Source organism: Siphateles boraxobius, unplaced genomic scaffold (assembly GCF_051911475.1).
Source record: "Siphateles boraxobius isolate OS27281-9 unplaced genomic scaffold, OSU_SipBor_1 66, whole genome shotgun sequence".
Lineage (NCBI taxonomy): Eukaryota > Metazoa > Chordata > Actinopteri > Cypriniformes > Leuciscidae > Siphateles > Siphateles boraxobius.
Window position 1 is genome coordinate 11,413,792 of NW_027509193.1, and position 21,967 is coordinate 11,435,758.

A 21,967-nucleotide genomic window follows, 5' to 3' on the forward strand; every position below is an offset into this window, starting at 1 on the left:
AATGTTCCAATCAACAAATCAGATTTACGGGACATGTTTACAGTTTGTCAAGTTTATGCTTACAAACAGGTTTTAGTGCTTCTACATCAATGTTATTCACCTGTCATTTCCCTCTAATTTTAGGGATAACTTATTTAAAGGGTTAAGTTTAGGGGTAGGCAATACAGTTGTTGAATTTTGGGACAGGAATGTTGTTCCAGGATCAACCAAATAAGTTGACCCAGGAACGTGTCTAACTCAGGACGTGCATGTAACTTCAATGCTTTGGTTGAGTAACAAATTAAACATGTTTTTTTCATGCAAAGTTTCAGGGTGTGAGTACATTTACACAACAAGTGAACAAAATATTGTGAACAGAGTAGAAGTAATGAATAAAACCACCTCTAGTGCACTAAGTAGTTTAGCTAAAGCCAATACTTGTCTGACATCTTTACCTTGTGAGTGATTTTAATCATATTTATCAAATGCTCTGTTAATTTATGTATGAGTAAAACATAAATGATAAAAGAAAAAGTCAAGTCACCTTTATTTATACAGTGCTTTATACAATGCAGATTGTTTCAGAGCAGTTTTAGGAAAAAGATGCATCTCGGGTGTTGTTCATCTGACGTCAATTTAGTGATGATTCAGTTGCATTGTAAAGATCGTCAATTATTAAATTATTTAATTTAATACATAAAACTGTTCTGCGCAAAAATGATGCCATCGTCCAGTTCAGTTCACAGCAGCAGTACATTCAGATCAATAATATTGTTGAATATTAAGAGTCATGCCAGAGGCGACAGTGGCAAGAAACCCAAACTCCATCAGTTACAGAATGGAGAAGGAAAAGAAAACCTTGGGAGAAACCAAGCTCAGTCAACGAATCTGGAAACGGCCTTCAAATGATTAAATTTTTTAAAGTTGCATGAGCCTCGGTCGACAGAGGGCGCACGGCAGCCCTGCACTCCAGGATCTCGCCCTCCCTCCATCTGGGACAACAGGACTGAAAGAAGCGGAGCAGCCGTATTCGGGAAGGGAGTGGGCATCAGTGGCAACCGCACTTTAGAGCAGTCAGTCTTCTGCCATCCCGCAAACAAACATGGGTGAACTCTTACTTAAGGAGGATCTGACGATGCCGCTGTAAGAATGCGTCCACCGCACACCTCCCGTTCCTTTTTTCTTTTTCTTTTCCTTTTCCTCTGTAGTTCTTGGAGGACGCTGGCGAAATCACTGCCGACCCCAGGACCAGTTGGTGAGTTTGATTTGAGATTGTAGTATCCGTCTTTGAGCGGGATATATTTGTGTAGAGCGTGTAGGACAGAACATCTAGCTGCTTTATTATGTAACTGCCGCATTTGGGCTCACAGCAATTTATCACGCGCCGTTGTTTTTGCGCACATTTACTTTAGAGCCTTATGGCAGTTACAGTTTGGAAACAAAGGATTTCAAACTGTTCGGCCCCTCAAATGACCCCTCCGTGTTTATGTAAAGGGAAGAAGTTTGTTAAACAGGCCCTGAGCTTCAGAAACACCGTTTTATGAGGCAGTCTTATCTTAATGTAAAAAGGTGCACAGTATCTAGTAACTAACTATACTAAAGCTAGTATCGTTTCGTATTTTCAAGCCCACTCAGCTCAAAATTCCATGAAAAACTGAGCGGCAACATTATCTATCGGTCTTTCTAACTTCGGTAGTTTTTAATAATTTGAATTAATCTATATGTATTTACGTTAAAAGTAGGCCTATATATAGGGGAGACCTGGGCTAGTTGTCACACTTTTTATTCCAGAAAATATTTCTGTTTTTGAAAGTCAAAGTTTATTGAGGTACAAATCCTTTTTATAAAGATCTAAATCTCTGTTTCCCCAGCTCCACCAGAGGAAAAAAGTTCTTTGAACACATGTTGGTCTGTGTGACAACGTGCCCCAGTGAAAGCATGTCACAGAATATTGTGGACTTGTCAGCATAATTTAAAGAGTATTATTATTATGAAAATGCAAGAATAAAAATGTAAAATGTAACTCATAGAAATAGGAATACCAAACCATTGTTTTGGCCAACAAATATTGAAATTTAAGAGAGAGAAAAAAAGCACTTCTATTTTGCAAATATAGGCCTACGTACAATACATACACTCATATTTGAATCAGATTTGTTTGACATTAATGTTAGTTTAAATACATTTATTTCATTTTAAAATGAACAAAAAAATAATAATTACAAATAATTGTTAAAGCCAGTTCTACTTAAATCTACTTGATAGTTAGTCAACATAGCACCAAGCGGATCTTTAAGAGCTGTTTGTGCAAACTCTTTTGTGAACCTCCTTTTTCCCTCAGCGACTTCCAATGAATTTTAATGTGGGCTTGAAGCGTCTTTTTCTCTCATGTGCACTGAGCAGCTCACAAACTCTGGCACAGATATTCCGGCCTATTAGTTGTCCTGTATTTCTGAGTCATTTAAATACAGAAATGTAAAGAAAGCCTAAATACTTGAAACTTTGACTGTCAGCATTTGTTACTTTTTGTGGTTTGTAATCTGTATTCTGAGAAGTCATCAGAGGTTTTTTAGCTGACATCAGAAGTTAATTTACCGCCAGCCTGCGGACTCCATCTTTACTGGGACCCTTTGAAGAGAGACCTAAAGGTGAAGCCACATAATAAAACCATGTGTGAGATCCCTGTTCTAGAGCTGAGAGAAACCTGGGATGACGTTTTAAAAAGCCTTGGATCCTTTTTATCCATGTTTTATTGCAGAGCAGTCTGCTGGAAAGGGCTCAGCTAACTAAGCTCCCCATGTTGTGCTGATGGGAAACATTTAAATCAGAGTCAGTCAAAAATGTGATGTTTTCGCAGTCTTTTGACATATGAAAAAGTAAAATTAGATTTAAAAAATATATCAAGGCACAAGCACAATTGCTTTATCATATCCTTCCACAGATTTTTTTGTTTGTTTTTGTTCTATGTGCAGGATCTTTTTATGCACATATTAAGCATGTCATACATTTTAATGAGTTGGTTTTTGAAAATTAATTTGTTCTGAAAACCCAGTGAGAGATAATTATTCCTCATCTATCTATCCATCTGTCTGTCTGTCGTCTGTTCATCTACTGTATCTATCTATCTGTCCATTATCCGTCCATCCATCTATCTGTCTGTCTGTTCATCTGTATCTATCTATCTGTCCATTATACGTCCATCCATCTATCTGTCTGTCTGTTCATCTATCTATATAAATCTCCATTATCCGTCCGTCTATCTGTCTCTCTGTTCATCTATCTGCCTCTTGTCTGTCCATTTATCTGTCTGTCTATCTATCTATCTATCTATCTATCTATCTATCTATCTATCTATCTATCTATCTATCTATCTATCTATCTATCTGTCTGTCTGTCTGTCTGTCCATCTATCTGTATGCCAACTGTCCACCCGCCAGTTGATCTATCTGTCTGTCATCCATCTGTTTGTCTGTCTGTCTTTCTGACTTTTAGATTTTTTTGTCTTGCATAAACTTGGCCTAGGATTCGAAGACTGAAAATGTAATTTCTTTTGAATAATTATTATAATTTATTACTGTTAGAGTGGGAAGACAGCAACTAATTACCTCAGCATGACTCATTTTCTTACATAATTATTGACATTTTACATCCTTCTTAATTCCTCTAAAGTCTGTACTTTTTTTATAGTGCGATATTGTGAAGTTGAAATTAATCTGATTATGTTTCTTCTCAGCACTGCATAAAATAAGTTGTCAACTCACCCTTTAAACACAATAGCAGGATGGCAGGGCAGCTTCCTGTCACTTCTCTAGTTTCATCATGACATTCAGGAAATTTGACACCGATTTTCACTCACGTCCTTGTGTACATATAGGGTTTTTTTTGTGATCATATGTTTTTAAAGACCTTAGATCTGTTTAAACAGCGTAGCTTTACAGTTAGAGCTAAAGGGTTGAGTTTTGGTTGTGCGAATCGCATTGAGGCATCAGATGTTTGTTACTGACACACTGTAAAGCATCTACCAAAGCGTGAAATATTGTTATCCTGACGGTTTTTGCAGTAGCAAGGCACCCACATCCCTGTCCTAATCAAGCTGTCACCTAGAGCAGCAACCTCTGATTCGGGACAAGGGCCTGGCGAGGGAAGGCCAGCCACGACACTAATGCAAACTGACTGCTGGAGATTTTAGTGCATCCGTCTTTGCCTTTAGGCAGGTGTTGACCCTGCCCATTTTGCAGTTTTAAAAACAGCTGTATTGTTCCTCTTATAATAGTTTTTGGTTTATATTCAAATCAGAATTGGGGTGGTTTCATTGAAACGTTTGAAAAAAGTTGTTTTGCTCTTCTCTTTTGTTTGTGTTCATGATTGTGTAGGATACCGTCCAGTCGCCACATAGTAAGTCATTGCATTGTCAACTTGCTGTAGATTTCATGAGATTCCCCTAAAGGGGGTTTTACATCCTCCTCTCATACAAAGACGAGTGTTACCATGACAGCACTTGTTTGAGTGCTGCCCCGGCTTGCCACTCTATGCTTTTATTTGGGACACAATCGCTGCATTGTTCTGCATGATGCTTTTATTAGATGTCATCGAAACTTGTATGACTTTATGCAGCTCCAGTGAAATCAAATCAACCTTGATTTCAATTACAGATCATTTTATAATTAACTACTACAGTCAGGTTCTTGAAGTATATATCCCATTTTCTCTACAGGGGAATTGATTTTTAATGATAACTTATAAAGATAGACCTACTGTGAGCAACGAGGTTGTTAAACGATGGTATATCAGCACGCATTATTTCAACGCATTTTTATCATCGAAATTCCTAGTAATAAATGACATTCCCCATAATTCTTCAAAGAAATCGCCATGATCGGAGAATTGCAACAAGCCAAATTTTTGTTGTTGTTAATGATTAAAGGTGTTTTCATTAACTCTTTACCTGCCGGCGTTTTGGAAAAAAGCTGCCAGCCAGCGCCAGCATTTTTTATCATTTTCGCAAAGGCTCCATGAATATTTTGTAGTGTGAATATATGAACATGCAATATTTCAAAAGAGAGAACAGAGCCTCTGCTTTTAAACAAAAAAAAAAACGTTTTATTCTAGGTTAATGCATTATTTTTCATCAACACTAGAATGTGGGTAAAAAGCTGAATTTTGAGCAAAAAGCTGAGAAAATTTTGTTTTTGTCAAAGACTACATCCAGGTCAGATTCAGAGACAGACCGATAATCCAAAAAACATAGATGGAGTGGATCGAGCCCATCAACACCACTAATGCTTGCACAGTCCTATAGCCCGTCCTGGGCTGACATTTCTTGTTTTGATTTAAATGCTGTTTAGTGTTGATTATTGCGTTATTTTACATATGCATTGCATATGCTTATGCTTTCGCTTGTTTCCGCTTCTTCTTCGCATGTCTTTTGATCAGGAGATTCTGTACTATTTCAGAAAATGTGTAATAGTGCCCTGCAGTGAAACATCCGGAAAATCCATCAATGACAGGGAAGTGTTGTCTCATAAATTATGGAAAATTCCATCAGTGGTTGGGAAAGAGCAAGGGGGTAATCCATCAGCCGGAAGTTGAAGCCTCGCGGGAGCCGCCAATTGTAGCAGAACTTCACCTGCTGTTAGCGTTCCATTGACTCCCATTCATTTTGGCGTCACTTTGACAGCGAATAACTTTACATCTGAGGCGTCCAAAGACTTCCTTTGTCCATTATTTATTTCTAAATAAACACAACAATGTATAAAAGGCTCCATTACTTTGTATCTTATGTTATGGCCCCGTAGAAGCCGTTTTTGTTAAAAACAGGCTAACGATTGTGTCATAACCACGCAACTTTATGTCGCACAATAGAGACATTACCGTATAGACAGGAGGAGAAGCTCGCAGGCAATCTTTTACTGTCTATGAGGCAATAAGGGGGAAATAGTGGCATAAAGTCAAGGGAGAAGCCCATAGATAGAGAGTCCATAAAAACAACGGGACAAAATATTCAACAACGTGTTTGAGGAATTAGGTGATTCAGATTTGTTTTGCCACAGATACTAGAAGATGTACAACTGTCAGACTGTCGTCACGCTCAGTTTGAGCCTGCGCCGTCGCTCAGGCATCAGACAGGAAGTGCAATAATCGTGTTTCAGTCTTCTCCGTTGAAATCAATGGGGTCGCTGTGTCCATTTCTTTTACTGGGAAAGAGTTTTCTGAGCGAGGAGTTTAACTCTCTGCCCGCCCGGTGCCCACCAGCCAGCGGCAGCATTTTTTATCATTATCAAAAAAATGTCATGGCCTCCAGAATATTTTGTTATATTTGAACATGCAATATATCAAAAGAAAGAACAGAGCCTCTGCTTTTAAACAAACAAAAAACATTTTATTCTAGTTTCATGCATTCCTTTTTTTTAATCAAAACCTGAATGTGGGTAATTAAAAAATAAGCTACTTTGAACAAAAAGCTGAGAAAATCGTGTTTTTGTCAAAGACTAAGTGATTCAGAAATGACAATCAGAATAGATGTAGTTAATCAAGTCCATCAACACACATAAAGCTGCACAGTCCTAACCACTTCCTAGGTCGACATTTCATTGGGCAATGTTAGGCAGTTTTGATTTATATGCTGTTTAATGTTTGATGATCACATTATTTTACATTTACATATGAAATGCTGCCGTTAGAGTTTAACTTGTATTTTAATGGTTCCATTAGCCTATTAGAGAGTGATATGAAGTGAATTGAGTTCTGTTTTTTGATTTTGAACATTTAAAGCACCTGCTTTTGCAGGTCATAGAAAAGGTTAATTATTTAAGGCACTTTATAGCTGGGACTGTTTGTGGGCAGAAGGGTACAGAATAGCTTGGCAGGATTTTCTGGTTACACGGGCCGTCACATCTTTAAGGAGTGTGCGCCTGGCCATCAGCCCACCATGAACTCCCAAGGCAACTGTTCAAAGGTAGGAATTTCTTTGTTGACACCAGACACCCTCGCGCTTAGAGGAAACGGCAGATTTATCTGCAGCAGAGCCGCTGTAAACCTGACCTCTGAGGAGATCCTGCTTCACATCATCACAACGTGTCTAGATGTTTTGATTGGTGGGCGTGAAAAGCTTAAGGAAAATGCATGAAAAATTGGAGATTACATCATCTACATTAAACCCAAACACACTACAGCCAGACATCTTCTAGCACATCAGCTTGTTTATTATGTTAAATCTGTTGTTTTTATTTGCTCAGTATTGTGTCTAATATGAGTTTAGTGATGTTTTGAAACAGTAATCTGGATTAGGCTTTAAAAAGGGTTTCTAATTTTACTTGTAATCCTTCTTCGTCATGCAGTATTCTTAGCACACTGTTACACTGTTTGGCAGCTCATTCAGTGGAAATAAATAAAATGTAGCAATGAAAAGAGGAACGATTCAATCATGTTATAGTTGATGCTCAACATAAATATTCATGTTGTAGTTAATTATCTGTTAAAAGTCATTTTAAATGTCGTACTTGGCTCTCTAAATGTTCAGCCTGTTTTTGTTTTTATTCATGATATGTTTCTGCTGAAACTTTTTTATTCTTGATAAATTGTCTAAATCTTTTACTTTTTTAAGTGCCTACCATTGACAGATGAAGCAAGCAGTCTTGTGAATTTCAGGCTCGACATTTCAAACATTTCCTTGTGCAGAAGTCTATATAAATTCCCTGAGCAACAATGGGTTCATTAGAGCTGAGTCAACACATTTCTGCTGTGCTTTTCCTCTCCGCGGTTGTATCAACACCTTCAGAGACCTTAGAAGATATTTGTTCACTTCCAGCTCTGGATGACTGGTTTATTTTTGCAGCCCTTTAAATCTGTAAAGATGCCAGAGCGTACAAGCTAAACATGTACCAAGTCACAAGTCAGACCTTGAGCTATTTGATCTTACATTGGGTTTTTTGTTTTTTTTCTTGGATCCTAGCAGTGTTTTTTTTTTCCTAGCTGCTTGGATATTTTCCTCACATAAAAACCAACATGTTGAAAATATCTGCAAAAGCTCCTGGTTTATAAACATCTCATGAGGAGACGGGGACCACGTGCATCTCAAAGTGTTATCACATGAAGAGTGGGTGTGCTCTAATATTAGCATAGAACAAATAGGAGTATGTTTTCTGTTAGATGGTTTTACTATTGCATAACGTTTTGTCCTGCTGAGCACAACCTGATTTACTATTTTTCTAGACAAAGGACATCATCCAGCTGGTGCTTAGGGAAAGGGTGAGGCTTTTGGGAATGATTTATAAGATGTTATGTACTCAGGACTCTCCAAACCGTCTTATACAGGTTTGTAGACAGTATGTATCTATCTATCTATCTGTCTGTCTGTAGTGTCCATCCATCTGTCTGTCTCTGTCTGTGATCTGTCTGTTAGAGGTGAGAGTTTGCTCTTTATAACATACACACACTTACAAAATGGGGTCAACGTTCTGCCAGACCTGCAATGCTTGTTGATAATGTACTGGCCTTAAATATTGCTTAATGGCCACTGTTTTGAATTATTTTTCTTAGTAATTCTATATATATTTTTTTGTCATTGTAAAATTATTTTATTGTTTTTATATCTTTATTTATTTTCAAAATAAGCTAACACTTTTTTAGGGTCCAATTCTCACTTTTAACTAGTTGCTTATTAACATGCATATTACTAGGATTGTGACTGTTTATTAGTACTTATAAAGCACATATTAATGACATATATCTGCATGACCATATTCTACAATCCTATTCCTACCCAATACTCACCTTACTAACTATTAATAAGCAGTACTTAGAAGTTTATAGAGGCAAAGGTTGTACTTAATAGTTAATACTGAGAACTGGACCCTAATCTAAAGTGTGGCTGAAAATTTATGATATATTTATGAGTTAATTTATAATTTATTACATAAATATTTTTCTATTACTTTATATATTTGTGTTCTTGTGTAAGTGTAACTATTTTGCGTTTTCCTTCTCTTATACTATACAGAATGTTGCGTCACTGACCACGTCATCATTCACATAATCATAAGACGTTTCTTATATTTTTGTTTTTGGTGGCTTATTATGTAGACACTTGTGCACATCACAGCAACAGTAAAATATTTTATTTACAAATATATGTTTAAGTATGTATTATGTTCTGGCCAAATCTTTATGCTTTTGGTGCCGAGTGAATGTTCATTTTGGACCCTGCTACCACAAATACATCACTGTCTGTGTTTTAGCACTGAAATGTGCTGTTTATTCAGCCCTCACAGTAAGGATATGGCTACGCTGCCTTTATGTCTGAGAATCCCAGTGAAACCCAGTGGTTTTGGAAACAGGGCTCCTGACAGGCAGACATTCCTGCTTGGCTATTAACACATAATATGCCTGCCTGAAAAAACAACAGGGTGGTCTGGAGCCATTGGTGACACCAGGACCACCTCTTAACCAGTTAATACCACCTTTCCCCCCATGGGTTTAACCTGTATTTCTGGAGATATGGAGCAGAAATTTGTCTTGTAGGACTTCCCAACTTGACCATCTTTTCCCATTTTCAATTCTTCCATAACACTTGCCCAAACAATAAGGCTTTACAGTACAAAACCAGAGATAAAGATATAGAGAGGTTTGCATAAAACAAGTTTAAAAAGCATAACATAATGGTTTATATTGATAATTGTGCCATTTGAGAAGTTTATGGTCTGTTAAGTGGTACTAGAAGACATTTCACTGGGGTAGAAATGTTGAAAATGTTTATTATCCAAAAGAGAGACTTTGCAAACTGCTGGCAAATGTCCATTAGTGCTTCACTCCGAGTGCTGTGGTCTCCATGCAGTCTCATCAACTGCCTATAACAAAGACACGCAGCCTGCAGGGAAACGCTGACGGCCACTGTGTGAGTGAGTGGAAGAGATTTCGCTCCCTAATACAAGCAAATAATGACGTGCTGTTTGTTTTAAAGAGACTATCACAGTGCACAGGACTAAACATGGAAAGAGTAGAAAATGTAGGGTTCGTTTTCACCTTCCACTCAAAGGCAGACAAATATTTATATTTGGCAAATTTTGTTTTAGTTTTCAATAAACATTTAGTCATAGTAAAATACGTTTTTCTGTGAGTTCCGTTTTCCGCTGAGGCTGAGAACTTTTATGTCGCAGAAAAGTTTCCTGGATTATTTGCGCCTTGCACTTCGACTCAAACAATAGACAGGAAATGGAATTGTGTGCAGGAAATCCTTGTGGCTGAGGGGAAGAGAAGATTCTTTAAATTTTGTTTTTAAAAGCATTTTCAGCTCTGTTAATGTTCCTCTGAAGAATCATGAATGTTTAATATATACAGGTCCTTCTCAAAAAATTAGCATATTGTGATAAAGTTCATTATTTTCCATAATGTAATGATAAAAATTAAACTTTCATATATTTTAGATTCATTGCACACCAACTGAAATATTTCAGGTCTTTTATTGTTTTAATACTGATGATTTTGGCATACAGCTCATGAAAACCCAAAATTTGCATAAAATCTAAAAAAATAAGCATATCATGAAAAGGGTCTCTAAACGAGCTATTAACCTAATCATCTGAATCAACTAATTAACTCTAAACACCTGCAAAAGATTCCTGAGGCTTTTAAAAACTCCCAGCCTGTTTCATTACTCAAAACCGCAATCATGGGTAAGACTGCCGACCTGACTGCTGTCCAGAAGGCCATCATTGACACCCTCAAGCAAGAGGGTAAGACACAGAAAGAAATTTCTGAACAAATAGGCTGTTCCCAGAGTGCTGTATCAAGGCACCTCAGTGGGAAGTCTGTGGGAAGGAAAAAGTGTGACAAAAAACGCTGCACGACGAGAAGAGGTGACCGGACCCAGAGGAAGATTGTGGAAAAGGACCGATTCCAGACCTTGGGGGACCTGCGGAAGCAGTGGACTGAGTCTGGAGTAGAAACATCCAGAGCCACCGTGCACAGGCGTGTGCAGGAAATGGGCTACAGGTGCCGCATTCCCCAGGTCAAGCCACTTTTGAACCAGAAACAGCGGCAGAAGAGCCGGACCTGGGCTACAGAGAAGCAGCACTGGACTGTTGCTCAGTGGTCCAAAGTACTTTTTTCGGATGAAAGCAAATTTTGCATGTCATTCGGAAATCAAGATGCCAGAGTCTGGAAGAAGACTGGGGAGAAGGAAATGCCTGAAGTCCAGTGTCAAGTACCCACAGTCAGTGATGGTCTGGGGTGCCATGTCAGCTGCTGGTGTTGGTCCACTGTGTTTTATCAAGGGCAGGGTCAATGCAGCAAGCTATCAGGAGATTTTGGGGCACTTCATGCTTCCATCTGCTGAAAAGCTTTATGGAGATGAAGATTTCATTTTTCAGCACGACCTGGCACCTGCTCACAGTGCCAAAACCACTGGTAAATGGTTTACTGACCATGGTATTACTGTGCTCAATTGGCCTGCCAACTCTCCTGACCTGAACCCCATAGAGAATCTGTGGGATATTGTGAAGAGAAAGTTGAGAGACGCAAGACCCAACACTCTGGATGAGCTTAAGGCCGCTATCGAAGCATCCTGGGCCTCCATAACACCTCAGCAGTGCCACAGGCTGATTGCCTCCATGCCACGCCGCATTGAAGCAGTCATTTCTGCAAAAGGATTCCCGACCAAGTATTGAGTGCATAACTGAACATAATTATTTGAAGGTTGACTTTTTTTTGTATTAAAAACACTTCTTTTATTGGTTGGATGAAATATGCTAATTTTTTGAGATTGGAATTTTGGGTTTTCATGAGGTGTATGCTCAAATCATCAGTATTAAAACAATAAAAGACCTGAAATATTTCATTTGGTGTGCAATGAATCTAAAATATATGAAAGTTTAATTTTTATCATTACATTATGGAAAATAATGAACTTTATCACAATATGCTAATTTTTTGAGAAGGACCTGTATATATATATATATATATATATATATATATATATATATATATATACATATTAATGTAATAATATATTAAGCATGTCACTGTCTCTGATTCCTCTTTCAGTTAAAGGGTCTAAAGGTTTTAATTCATGTTTTTATTTAATTTTACTAAAAATATTACTTTTTTGTGTGAGTGTACATTGAGTGCGTCCTGTGTCGATATTCTAAACATATTTTTTTTCCATGCACATTTGACCAATTCCAAACCATATCAATCTCAATAACTATTATTCATTATATATATAATTATATATAAGTGATAGGTCTATATAATTGTTAACACAGGCTGGAAGTGAAAATCTTATATTCAGATGTGTATAATTATTAAGCAGATTTTCTTTTCCAGGTAAAATGGCCCAAAAAAAATGATTCAACTCGCACTAAACAGTCATTATTATCTGAGAGAAGCACGTATGAAGCTGCTTCTCATAGAGCATGTAAGTTATTTTTCGCGCCTTAGTGGGCTTGAATGGTCAAATACACACACTTATGTGTCAAAATGCCTGTCTTTACAAGTATCCTTCTGAACACAGTCATTTATGTCTTAATTGAAGGTAAACCGTTAAGAAAACAAATAGGGCTGCAGCTATCGATTCTTTTTGTAATCGATTAATCTCGCACTTAATCGATCGATTAATTGAGTAATCGGATAATTTTTTGTGTGTTTTTAAACAACTAAAACAAATAATGCATAACGAAAATGATGTGGCTGTAAAATGATCAAGCATTTGGCTTTTATTTCTCAAAAAACAAACAAAAAAAACTTATTCCAACTCCAACATTTGGCTCCAAAACTAGGCCTATTTATTGCCATTTTTACCCATTTAGTATAAGTGCCAACAATGTTCTATGCTCAATTACTTTGGTTGCCAATTAAAATGTCTTCCCCAAAAGTACGAGTGGATTTGGAGAAGCAGGCTGGGGAATTTCATTTTTTGTTGTTGTCTGTAACTATTTGGAAGACGTGACATACAAACAAGGTCTCGCAAAGACTGCAATACAATATGTGTTCCTCCATCACGTCGCGGTGTATACAGTGAATGCATGCTGAAATTATTGTTGCGTGGCTACATGAAAGTTTAAGCATATGTGATTCATTGCCGCAATTGATCTGACTGGCGCGTGAGAGAGACGAGGGTGCATGTGTGTGTGTGTATGCGTGTGTGTGTGTGTGTGTGTGTGTGTGTGTGTGTGTGTGTGTGTGTGTGTGTGTGTGTGTGTGTGTGTGTGTAAGTGAAGGGGTTCACACACCGAACGCAACTTTAATTATTTGCGCGAGTAGATTACATACAAAGTCAGTGCAAAGACGCGAATAGACGCATCATTCGCGCCGGGCGTCGCGAATGACGCGAACGTCTTCCGCGCACGTTAAAAAATTTTAACTCGAGCGAATGTTTAAGCGTTTTACTAGACGCGTATTTGACGCTCTATTCGCGTTCGGTGTGAACAGACCATTAGGTTATGTTTCAGTGACGCTTGGTGAGAGCATGGAGTGGATGTTTTCGGTTCAGATTCTGAATCATTGAAGTCGTAGCCTACTGTTGTGGTATGCCAGGTCTACTTCGCAGTAGACACATTGCACCTTGTTCTCTTCCTTTTTAAGTATGTAATGATCCCAAACTTTAGACATTCTCTGCCGTTTATGTACATCTTTACTCTCCGCCATCGTGCCCAATAAATTCAAAATGTATCACGCGCTATAGTATAGATCCGCGTACAGTGAATTACATTTTACATAGGAATTTAACGAGGCTTCGAGGCAGAGTTTTTGCCTCGAGGAATTCTTGTAATCGAGTAACTCGAGTAACTCGAGGAATCGTTTCAGCCCTAAAAACAAACGCATGTGTAACAGTATATTGGATCTGTGCTTTCACTCTTGAAGTGACAGCAGCCTAACAAACCTGATGCCATCTCTCATTGATGTTAATCAAAGAACAAAAGACAAAGAGAAAATCGTTTCTTTAATCATATTTTATAACTGACTGTTTATTTTTCTTCAGTAAGCTTGTTTTTTTTATTTAGTTAGGCTGGTATAAGCCTATTTTTGTGATACTGAAACAGGTGATGAGAATTAGAAAAATTAGAAAAAAAAAGCAAAAATAACTATATTGTGATATACATTGTTATCGTAAAATAAAATTACTTGTATCGTGATATAAGATTTTGGTTATTTCTTCCACCCCTAATTTGTGATGTGCAATTAGATCTACAGCCCATCACTAACTCAAAGAATCTTATTTTCTGAACCGAACTTCCTGATGAATCCCCTCACCAGGAAATGCAGAGACCCATTTTTTCCCACTGTTAGCCTGCTGACATCTCCTAGTATCCATGGTAACATGCATCAATTGACCCATTTAGAATCAAAAGAATGAGATGTTCTGAAGGACACTGGAGCATGTAAGCGTGAACAGAAAGCAAAGAAAACATTGGCATGTGGTTCAGGTTGGAAAACATGACTTTTAAAGTAAAAAGTTTAATAAAAATATATTTGCAGAAAAAAATGGAAACTGAAAAACTATATTTTAATGTATTTACAATATTTTCAACTTCATGAATCCAGAAGATACCTTGTGTACCCAGAGCTAAAAATAACAGGGCAAAGACTTGCTATCTCCCTGGCCTGGTTGCTTGTCTTTAAATGGCTTGTAAAAATTCTGGGGGGGAGGATGAACCAGGTCATCCGTTTCGGACAGTAAGCACATGTCCAGGAACTAAACCAGACAGCATTGCTGCATTTGCCCAGTGTCAATCGAACATGGTGGCAATCTGAATCACTGCTAGAGACTCAACTGCACTCCATGCTTTCTGGTCTTCAATGTAAACAAACCAGAGTACTTCACGTGTAGGATCAGGACAGACACTTCTAAACATAGTCATGTCATTTGTTCAGTGTAGGTCACTTGGTCTAGAGGTTCTAAGATAAACTCTTAGTGACTGTGTAGGTCAATAAGTCAATAAGACTTGACAAAATTTTAGTACCATACACAGATGTGGTCTTGTGTAGCTTTTGGTTCTGGTCCAGTTTACCACTTATCAATCAGTTTGAAAGGAAAAGACAGTCGTAGTTGCTGTCATGTGCTGTTAAGGGACAGGTAGATTTGGAACAGATTGCGCCTAGCTGGGTGATAAAACGATAAAGATAATTATTATAATATTTCTTTCCTCGACAAAACGATAACAAGAAAAATTTTCTATTTAATGTTTATGCGTCAAAAGTTGAACGAAACAGTGCTACTCATTTGAACTACTCCACACAGACCATTTATCCGCTCGGCTCAAAGTCCAAATGGTAGCGAAGCTGATGCATTTACTCGCTGGTCACGGTCACACGACCACTAAACAGCGCTGTGAGAACTTAGAAGCGCTTAAATTCAGTGAAGAACACAAATGTGTAGATTTAATAAGATTTAAACTTAAAGCCAGATGAAACAGCGCTGACTAAATTAATCTGCTACTGTTTTTCATACAAAAAACATAAAAACGACATTGTTCAATTTTTACCATGGTAGTAGTACTTATTTTAGAACTTAAACATTTAGTTTCAGCTAGTTGCAAAGGCAACATTTCTCATTTTCATTTGGTTCAAGTTTTTTACATTTTATTTTATTTCACTTAATTTTTATTTTATTTCAAGTAATGAAAATTTGTTTACGGTTTGTTTTAGTAAATTATAATAACCTTGATTTGTACATGTCAGCTCTGTATATTCAGAACGTACTGTACTAAAATGATTTCTTTTATAAAAAGAAATATTTGCTTTAAGAGGCAATATTATGCCCTCTAACAAAGTCTTGATTTTGTTTTTGTGTCTACTAGAATAGGTTTTCATGAATGCTTGAATGTTTTTTTTTTTTTAACCTATTTTTCACATTTTACATTGTTGCAGCACCTATCTTCCCATTCTCTCAGTAACACTGTTTTGTTATGGTATATATGAAGCCCCTACTTCTGAAAAGCTCAATTTGCTCTGATTGGTTGGCTGGACTAATGTGTTGTGATTGGTCAACTGCTTCGAGTGTGTTTCAGAATTGTCACAACCCTTATCATAACCGCGAGTTTCAGCACACTAACACAACTCAACCAGGCCTTGTCCCCCTTTTTATTTTTATATTAAATTAGGAATATTGTGAAACTCAAGACTACAATCAAGGTGTTACAGGGAGTTCAGAAACAGTGCTTACTGATACAGAGAATAACTCCCTTTAGAGGGACTTTGTGCTTTGTAACTTAGCAAAGACCTTTTCTATGCTCAAACAGCAACATTACACACAAAAGAAAGTTGGAAATATAAAAAAGTATATGTTCTCTTTTAAAAAGTCTTTAATTCTTGTTTTCACAGAGGTGCTGATTAAAGTCCAGGTCTTCGATAACAGCGACCTGTCACCCCTAAAGGAATCCACAGTTCAGGTGTGTGGAAACCAGAGCATCTTAGCATCCAGTCTTGCTGGAGGAGATGGGATTGTCACACTTACATTCCTGTACCGGCCAGGAACGTGGGTCATCGTCACAGCATCAAAGCATGGATTTGTCACAAACTCAGCACCCTGGCATGCCAGCCGCATCCCGCGTGAGTACTTCCTATACTACTGGCAGACTGAACTTTTTCTACATTAGTTTGGGGGAAGCCTGCAGATTATTATTAGAAACCGAGTATTTAGTTTCATTCTGAAATGCATGTGCATTAACTGGACTTCCTGTCAAAACTGTTAGAGCAAGACCAGTTAGTGTTTATGGGCTTCTCTGGAATCATGTTAATCCCTTATTAAAAATGAGGGATATAGTTGAAGCATTTGACTGTAGATTAAAAGGTTCCTGGCTTCTATCTAGATTAAGGGTGAGAGAGAAAACATCGTTTCTCAGATGCATTTAGGATTCTCTCTTCAACAGTTCTGAATCGATTATGAAGTTTTGGGGTTTTTTAACCGTAAAAAGCACTTGTATCTCAAATTGCTTTCATGACTCGAAACGAATGTAAACACAGTAATTTATGTCTTAAGGGATTAGTCAGACAGGACAGACATCTGATATGTCAGAATAGAGCTGTACATTAGTGTGAATGTGGCCGTTTAGATTGTATGTTTTGAAGCTATAGTATAGCCTATATAGTTAGCGGAAAATTCGTAACATACATATATAGAAATAAAAGATGCATTGATAATAGTATTACCATTGTGCTGCAGCCCTCTGAATCATAATCGAATCTAATCGTGAGGTGCCTAGAGATTCCCACCCCAAATCTAAATGCCCAAATTTTACAATTCAACTAGGTTTCTGTCACCCTGAGTGACATTGGAAAGAAACACAAAACACAAAAATTTGTGTAAATCAACCCACTCTGATTTATTTTGCATATTTACTTTAATTCAAAACATCTTAAAGTGCATTTTAGTTAAACGTATTACTATTTTATTAGCCATTACATTGCCGTTCCGAATGCAACTGTTAACATGGTGATATTTTGCTCATGGCCTCAGTGAACTTTCCGAATCTGACAAGTGATTTGCGATCTGTTGGCTTCGTCCTATTATTTAGATAAACCATCTAGATCTGTAATCCAGATGGAACTTTGCACACAAATGGACAGGAATGTTAAACAACACTCACTTGGGTGTGGAGCGTGCCGGTCCGCGTTGTGATACCTAGCAGCTGCTCGGAGTCGGGCCCCAGACGGCCGTGTCCTCTTTTGACTCTCTCGCTCTAAGATTGGCTTAATTCTGTTTGCACAACAGCATGCTCTCCTCCACCCCTCTCTCTCCACCCAAACCCCACCCAGTTATGCGGTCAGACCTCTGGGGAGGGGAGGCAGTGAAATCATGTATTTCAGCATAAAGCTGTCTGTACGAGCAGCTGGAAGCCACTTAGCCAGAGGGGTTACAGATATGGAGACAGCCAGCAAATGTGGCTCCATGTCGTGCCAGACCTGCCGGGCTGGTGAATGAAGGCATATTTAGTATGACATTAGCCTCTTGGGGGGGCATTGCACACATTCCCATTGAGTCACACCAAATTAGGAGATGCTGTCAAAAATGTGGATGACATATTGTGTAGATCAGGGGTGTCCAATCCTGGTCCTGGAGGGTCACTGTCCTGCAGAGTTTAGCTCCAACCCCAATCAAACACACCTGAGCAAGCTAATAATGGTCTTACTAGGCATAATAGACACACATCCAGACAGGTGTGTTGAGGCAAGTTGGAGGTAAACTCTGAAGGACAGTGGCCCTTCAGGACCAGGTTTGGACACTCCTGGTGTAGATAAAATGAAGTTGCAGAAGAAAGGAAGTGAATTAATTGAATTGTGAGGACACAGTCCCTTTGCCATTAGACAAAGTTTATACTATACAGATCAATTTACAGGAATCAATTAGAGATTAAGATACTATGCCCAAAGTCTGAGTGATATTAGAAATGTAAGATATATTCATTGTATTGATGGCAAGACCAATCAACTGTCCAAAATGAAAAAAGTCAAATAGAGTTGGTAAGTAGAGTTTGGTATTGATAGAGATTTTCCCACAACCTCTTGATTAGTTTAATTTTTGAAATCAGATTTATTTGGGACATTTTGTTATTATCGTTCAACTACTCTAAGCCTGCTAGTTTGTTTGTTTTTGCATGCAGGCCAGAAGGACAACTCGTTTCCCGCCCTTTTTGTCAGACAATTCGCCTTTATTTATACAGCGCTTTATACAATACAGATTGTTTCAAAGCAGCTTTACAGTAAAATAACATTCCAGTGATGCACACAGAATTAAATTCTGCTGTAAAGCAGCTCTAGACAATATTAAACAGTCATTATTCAGTTTAGTTATTTCAGTGTTGATTCAGTTCAGTTCAAAAACTGTGGAAGTTATGCAATAATATCTATAAAGCAGCTCTGAAGAAAACAGTGATGTCATCATCCAGCTTAGTTCGGGTCTCATCCAGTAGTGTTAGTGCAGACAATATTACAGAATATTAAGTGTCCCCAACTAAGCAAGCCAAAAGGCGACAGTTACAGGGAACCCATGCTCCATCAGTGACAAAAGCGGAGAAAAAACCCTCCCACTCTTCCAGGGCCAGTTCTCTTCTGGTCAGACGAATGAACATGGTGTGGTTTAAATTCCGGCTGCATCACAAGTCAGATTGTGGATTGATTTCATCCAGTCCCTTCTGCTTGAAGATCGGGATACATTATGCCAGCATTTGATGAGAGGAAGCTGGAGATAGAGTTAAAGCTGGCCATTTTGTCTGTATAATATATTTTTTAAAGAAATAATAATTATACTATTAATAGACTGTATATTATAGTATATAATAAGTTAATATCTAATATAAAAAATCATATAATGTATATTATTAATAATAATATAAATAATAAAATATATAATATATATTGTGTTCATTTACATCTGCATGTGGCTTGCTAACAGCACATTCCTGTGATGGTTATAATCATACTAATAGTTGATAAAATCCTTTTAATTGGCAGACTCACGTTTTAATCATTACATGACTAGCAGCGGTGTGAAAATGACTTGATGCCAATCATTTGAATGATAATAATGCATTGGTCTGTATTCCAACTCCAATCAGTTTGGTACCAAAACATCTGCCCCCTATTCCTCCTCCATTTCGTCTCTTAGCCATGCTGAAAAGGGGTTTCTAAAAAAAACTACAGTGTCGTGGAGTTTTAACTGTCCCTGCAGCACTTTGATAATCTGTGTGAGTCACGCAAACTCGGGAGAGAGAGTGAGTCATTCTCATGGAGTGATGAGGCAGTTGCTTGCGGCTGAGATGAAATCAGTTGAAGTCTTGAAGGAACACTTGTTCTTTCCTCCATTAGCCTATCTCTCTTAGTCCATTACAGTTTAACTGAATAATTATATTTTACTGGTTTTAAAAAGCCCATATCATCACAATTGGGTTTTGTGTCTTTTAATTCATGCTAATATTAGCTTGAGGCCATCTGCAGTGACCCCAGAGCATTTAAAGGAACAGTTCACTATTAAATTATCTACTTAACAAGTTTTCACACTGACACCCATTAAATTATGTATTATTTAAATAATAAATGCTTTATATTAAAATTCCATATTATTTTGTCTTTAAATATATTTGAAGTAAAACTAAAACCTAAAATATGTTTTTGTTAAATGCTACAAGTCAATTTAGACGCCACAACATTAATATATACATTTATTTTTTATTTTGAGATCTGTCAAAGATAACATTTAACAGTGTTAATAAATTATTTTAAAGATAAATTGAGATAAAAGGTAAAGTGAACGGTAGATGACTCTCTCATGGCCGATAACAGATATGTACCAATATATTGTGCATCTCTATACTTTAATCTGAGTGAATTCTGTATTATCAAAGCCAGGGTGAATAAATGTGTTATGTGTCGTCACAATGCTTCAGAAGGTAACTAAGGTTACAAATGATGTAAAATGAAACCACACAACAGAATGCATTACCCTCCCTCTCTTCATACACACTTTTCTTTGAGCTTCTAGCTAATGCAGTGTGGGCAGTATTGTTGTCGTTCCCTTTATTTTGTTCACATACCTACCAAGCAGAATATTAAAGAGAGCAGAACCCCTTCTGTTCAGGGCATCTGTGCTGTTTGTGCGTTCATGTATGCATAACTGCATGGGTGTAAATGAGCATGAATCGCCTGTGTCATGTTTCCAACAGTCTGTTCCTGCAGATTACAAGCTTTCTTGATCTCAGGGAAATCTGAATGCATTCTACTGTGCATTTGGGTCCTAATGTCTTTTGCTGGGCTGCTAAATTCTCAAATACACAGCAGACAGTCCTTATAGAAACTGATCAAACTTTTTCACTGTGTTTTTTGCTATTAATCCTGAGAGCATTCATTACATTGAAGAGCTTGAATAAAATCCTGTTCTTATGAAATAAACACTGGAAAACATTGAGCTCAGGGTAGTCAGGGGACATTACAATGTGCCATAGCAGATGGGAAAGAGACACGGAGGATTTCTGCTCCCAGCATGCAGCAGTCTTCTGGAGTTCTGCCAGCATATGTCCTCCTGCCCGTAGAGGAAAACTCAAGGGTGAGGTACATTTCAGATTAGCTGACAAAGATAGATGACTAAAAAAGACTTTTAAATAAAGAAATATTTAATGTTGGCATGCCAACGGGTAACATTTATTTTACGCTTCTCATTCTTCACATAATATGTCAAAAGGCTCTGGTTTTTACATATTTAGGAGTCTGTCCTCTGGACAAAATATTATTGGATCAAAAACAAAGATCCACTGAACGGCAAGAGAGCTGATGGTCTGGTAGTGTTTGACAGGAAGACAAATATCTGCAGGGCAATCTCAGATTTCGTCAGGTTGGTGTCTGTCATCAAAGGCTTGTTTGAAGCGAGAACGTGGTTTCCTGCTGTGTTGCAATAAACTGACTGTGCTGAGTCTTGTCTCACACCTGTGAGTAAGCAGCTACATCTGGTGAACTACTGTATATTACAGGAAAAACAACATCCTTGTGCTCTCCAGGGTAAATGATTCCTGAAAATGAGACAGTGGAAGATTAACTGATTTGTATGGACATGTGGATGGACAAATAGCATACAAATAAGGCTAAGCAAGATTTAGAAGTTTGTCATGCTAAGCTAATGTAGCATGAAGTAGAATGAACTTTCTCTTAAGACATGCATATGGACCATCTAAGGTCTATTAATTACATACAGTATACGTCAATACATCTAGCGTATGATTAATTTATTGTTATGTATATAAATTATAAACATTGTGTGTATATATAGAATAGAGTGGAATGCACGGTATTTATGAATGTAAAGCTTAATGTTATTATATTTTGTCTTTTTTATTGCATATGTAGGCCTACTGATCAAAAGAACAAGATTTATTTGAAATAGAAAACTTTTGTGACATTATAAATATATATTTGAACAGCAGTGTACTTATCCCTCTGGTTTTTTCTCTCTCTCTCTCTCTCTCTCTCTCTCTCTCTCTCTCTCTCTCTCCCTCTCTCTCTCTCT

General features: G+C 37.6%; 1 protein-coding gene across 2 annotated transcripts in view; it reads left to right on the top strand.

Annotated features, from left to right (window-relative positions):
* The first annotated feature begins 808 nt into the window (after nt 1–808).
* fam171a2a (family with sequence similarity 171 member A2a) overlaps nt 809–21,967 on the top strand; it is a 44,110-nt gene continuing 22,951 nt past the window's right edge. Inside the window, exons 1-2 of one of the 2 annotated variants that reach the window (XM_077212204.1) lie at nt 809–1,234; nt 16,297–16,524. In XM_077212204.1, the coding sequence (XP_077068319.1) occupies nt 1,129–1,234; nt 16,297–16,524 (334 nt within the window). In that variant the 5' untranslated portion in view covers nt 809–1,128. The remainder of the gene's footprint in view (nt 1,235–16,296; nt 16,525–21,967) is intronic. The other variant, XM_077212203.1, reaches the window with a different exon arrangement.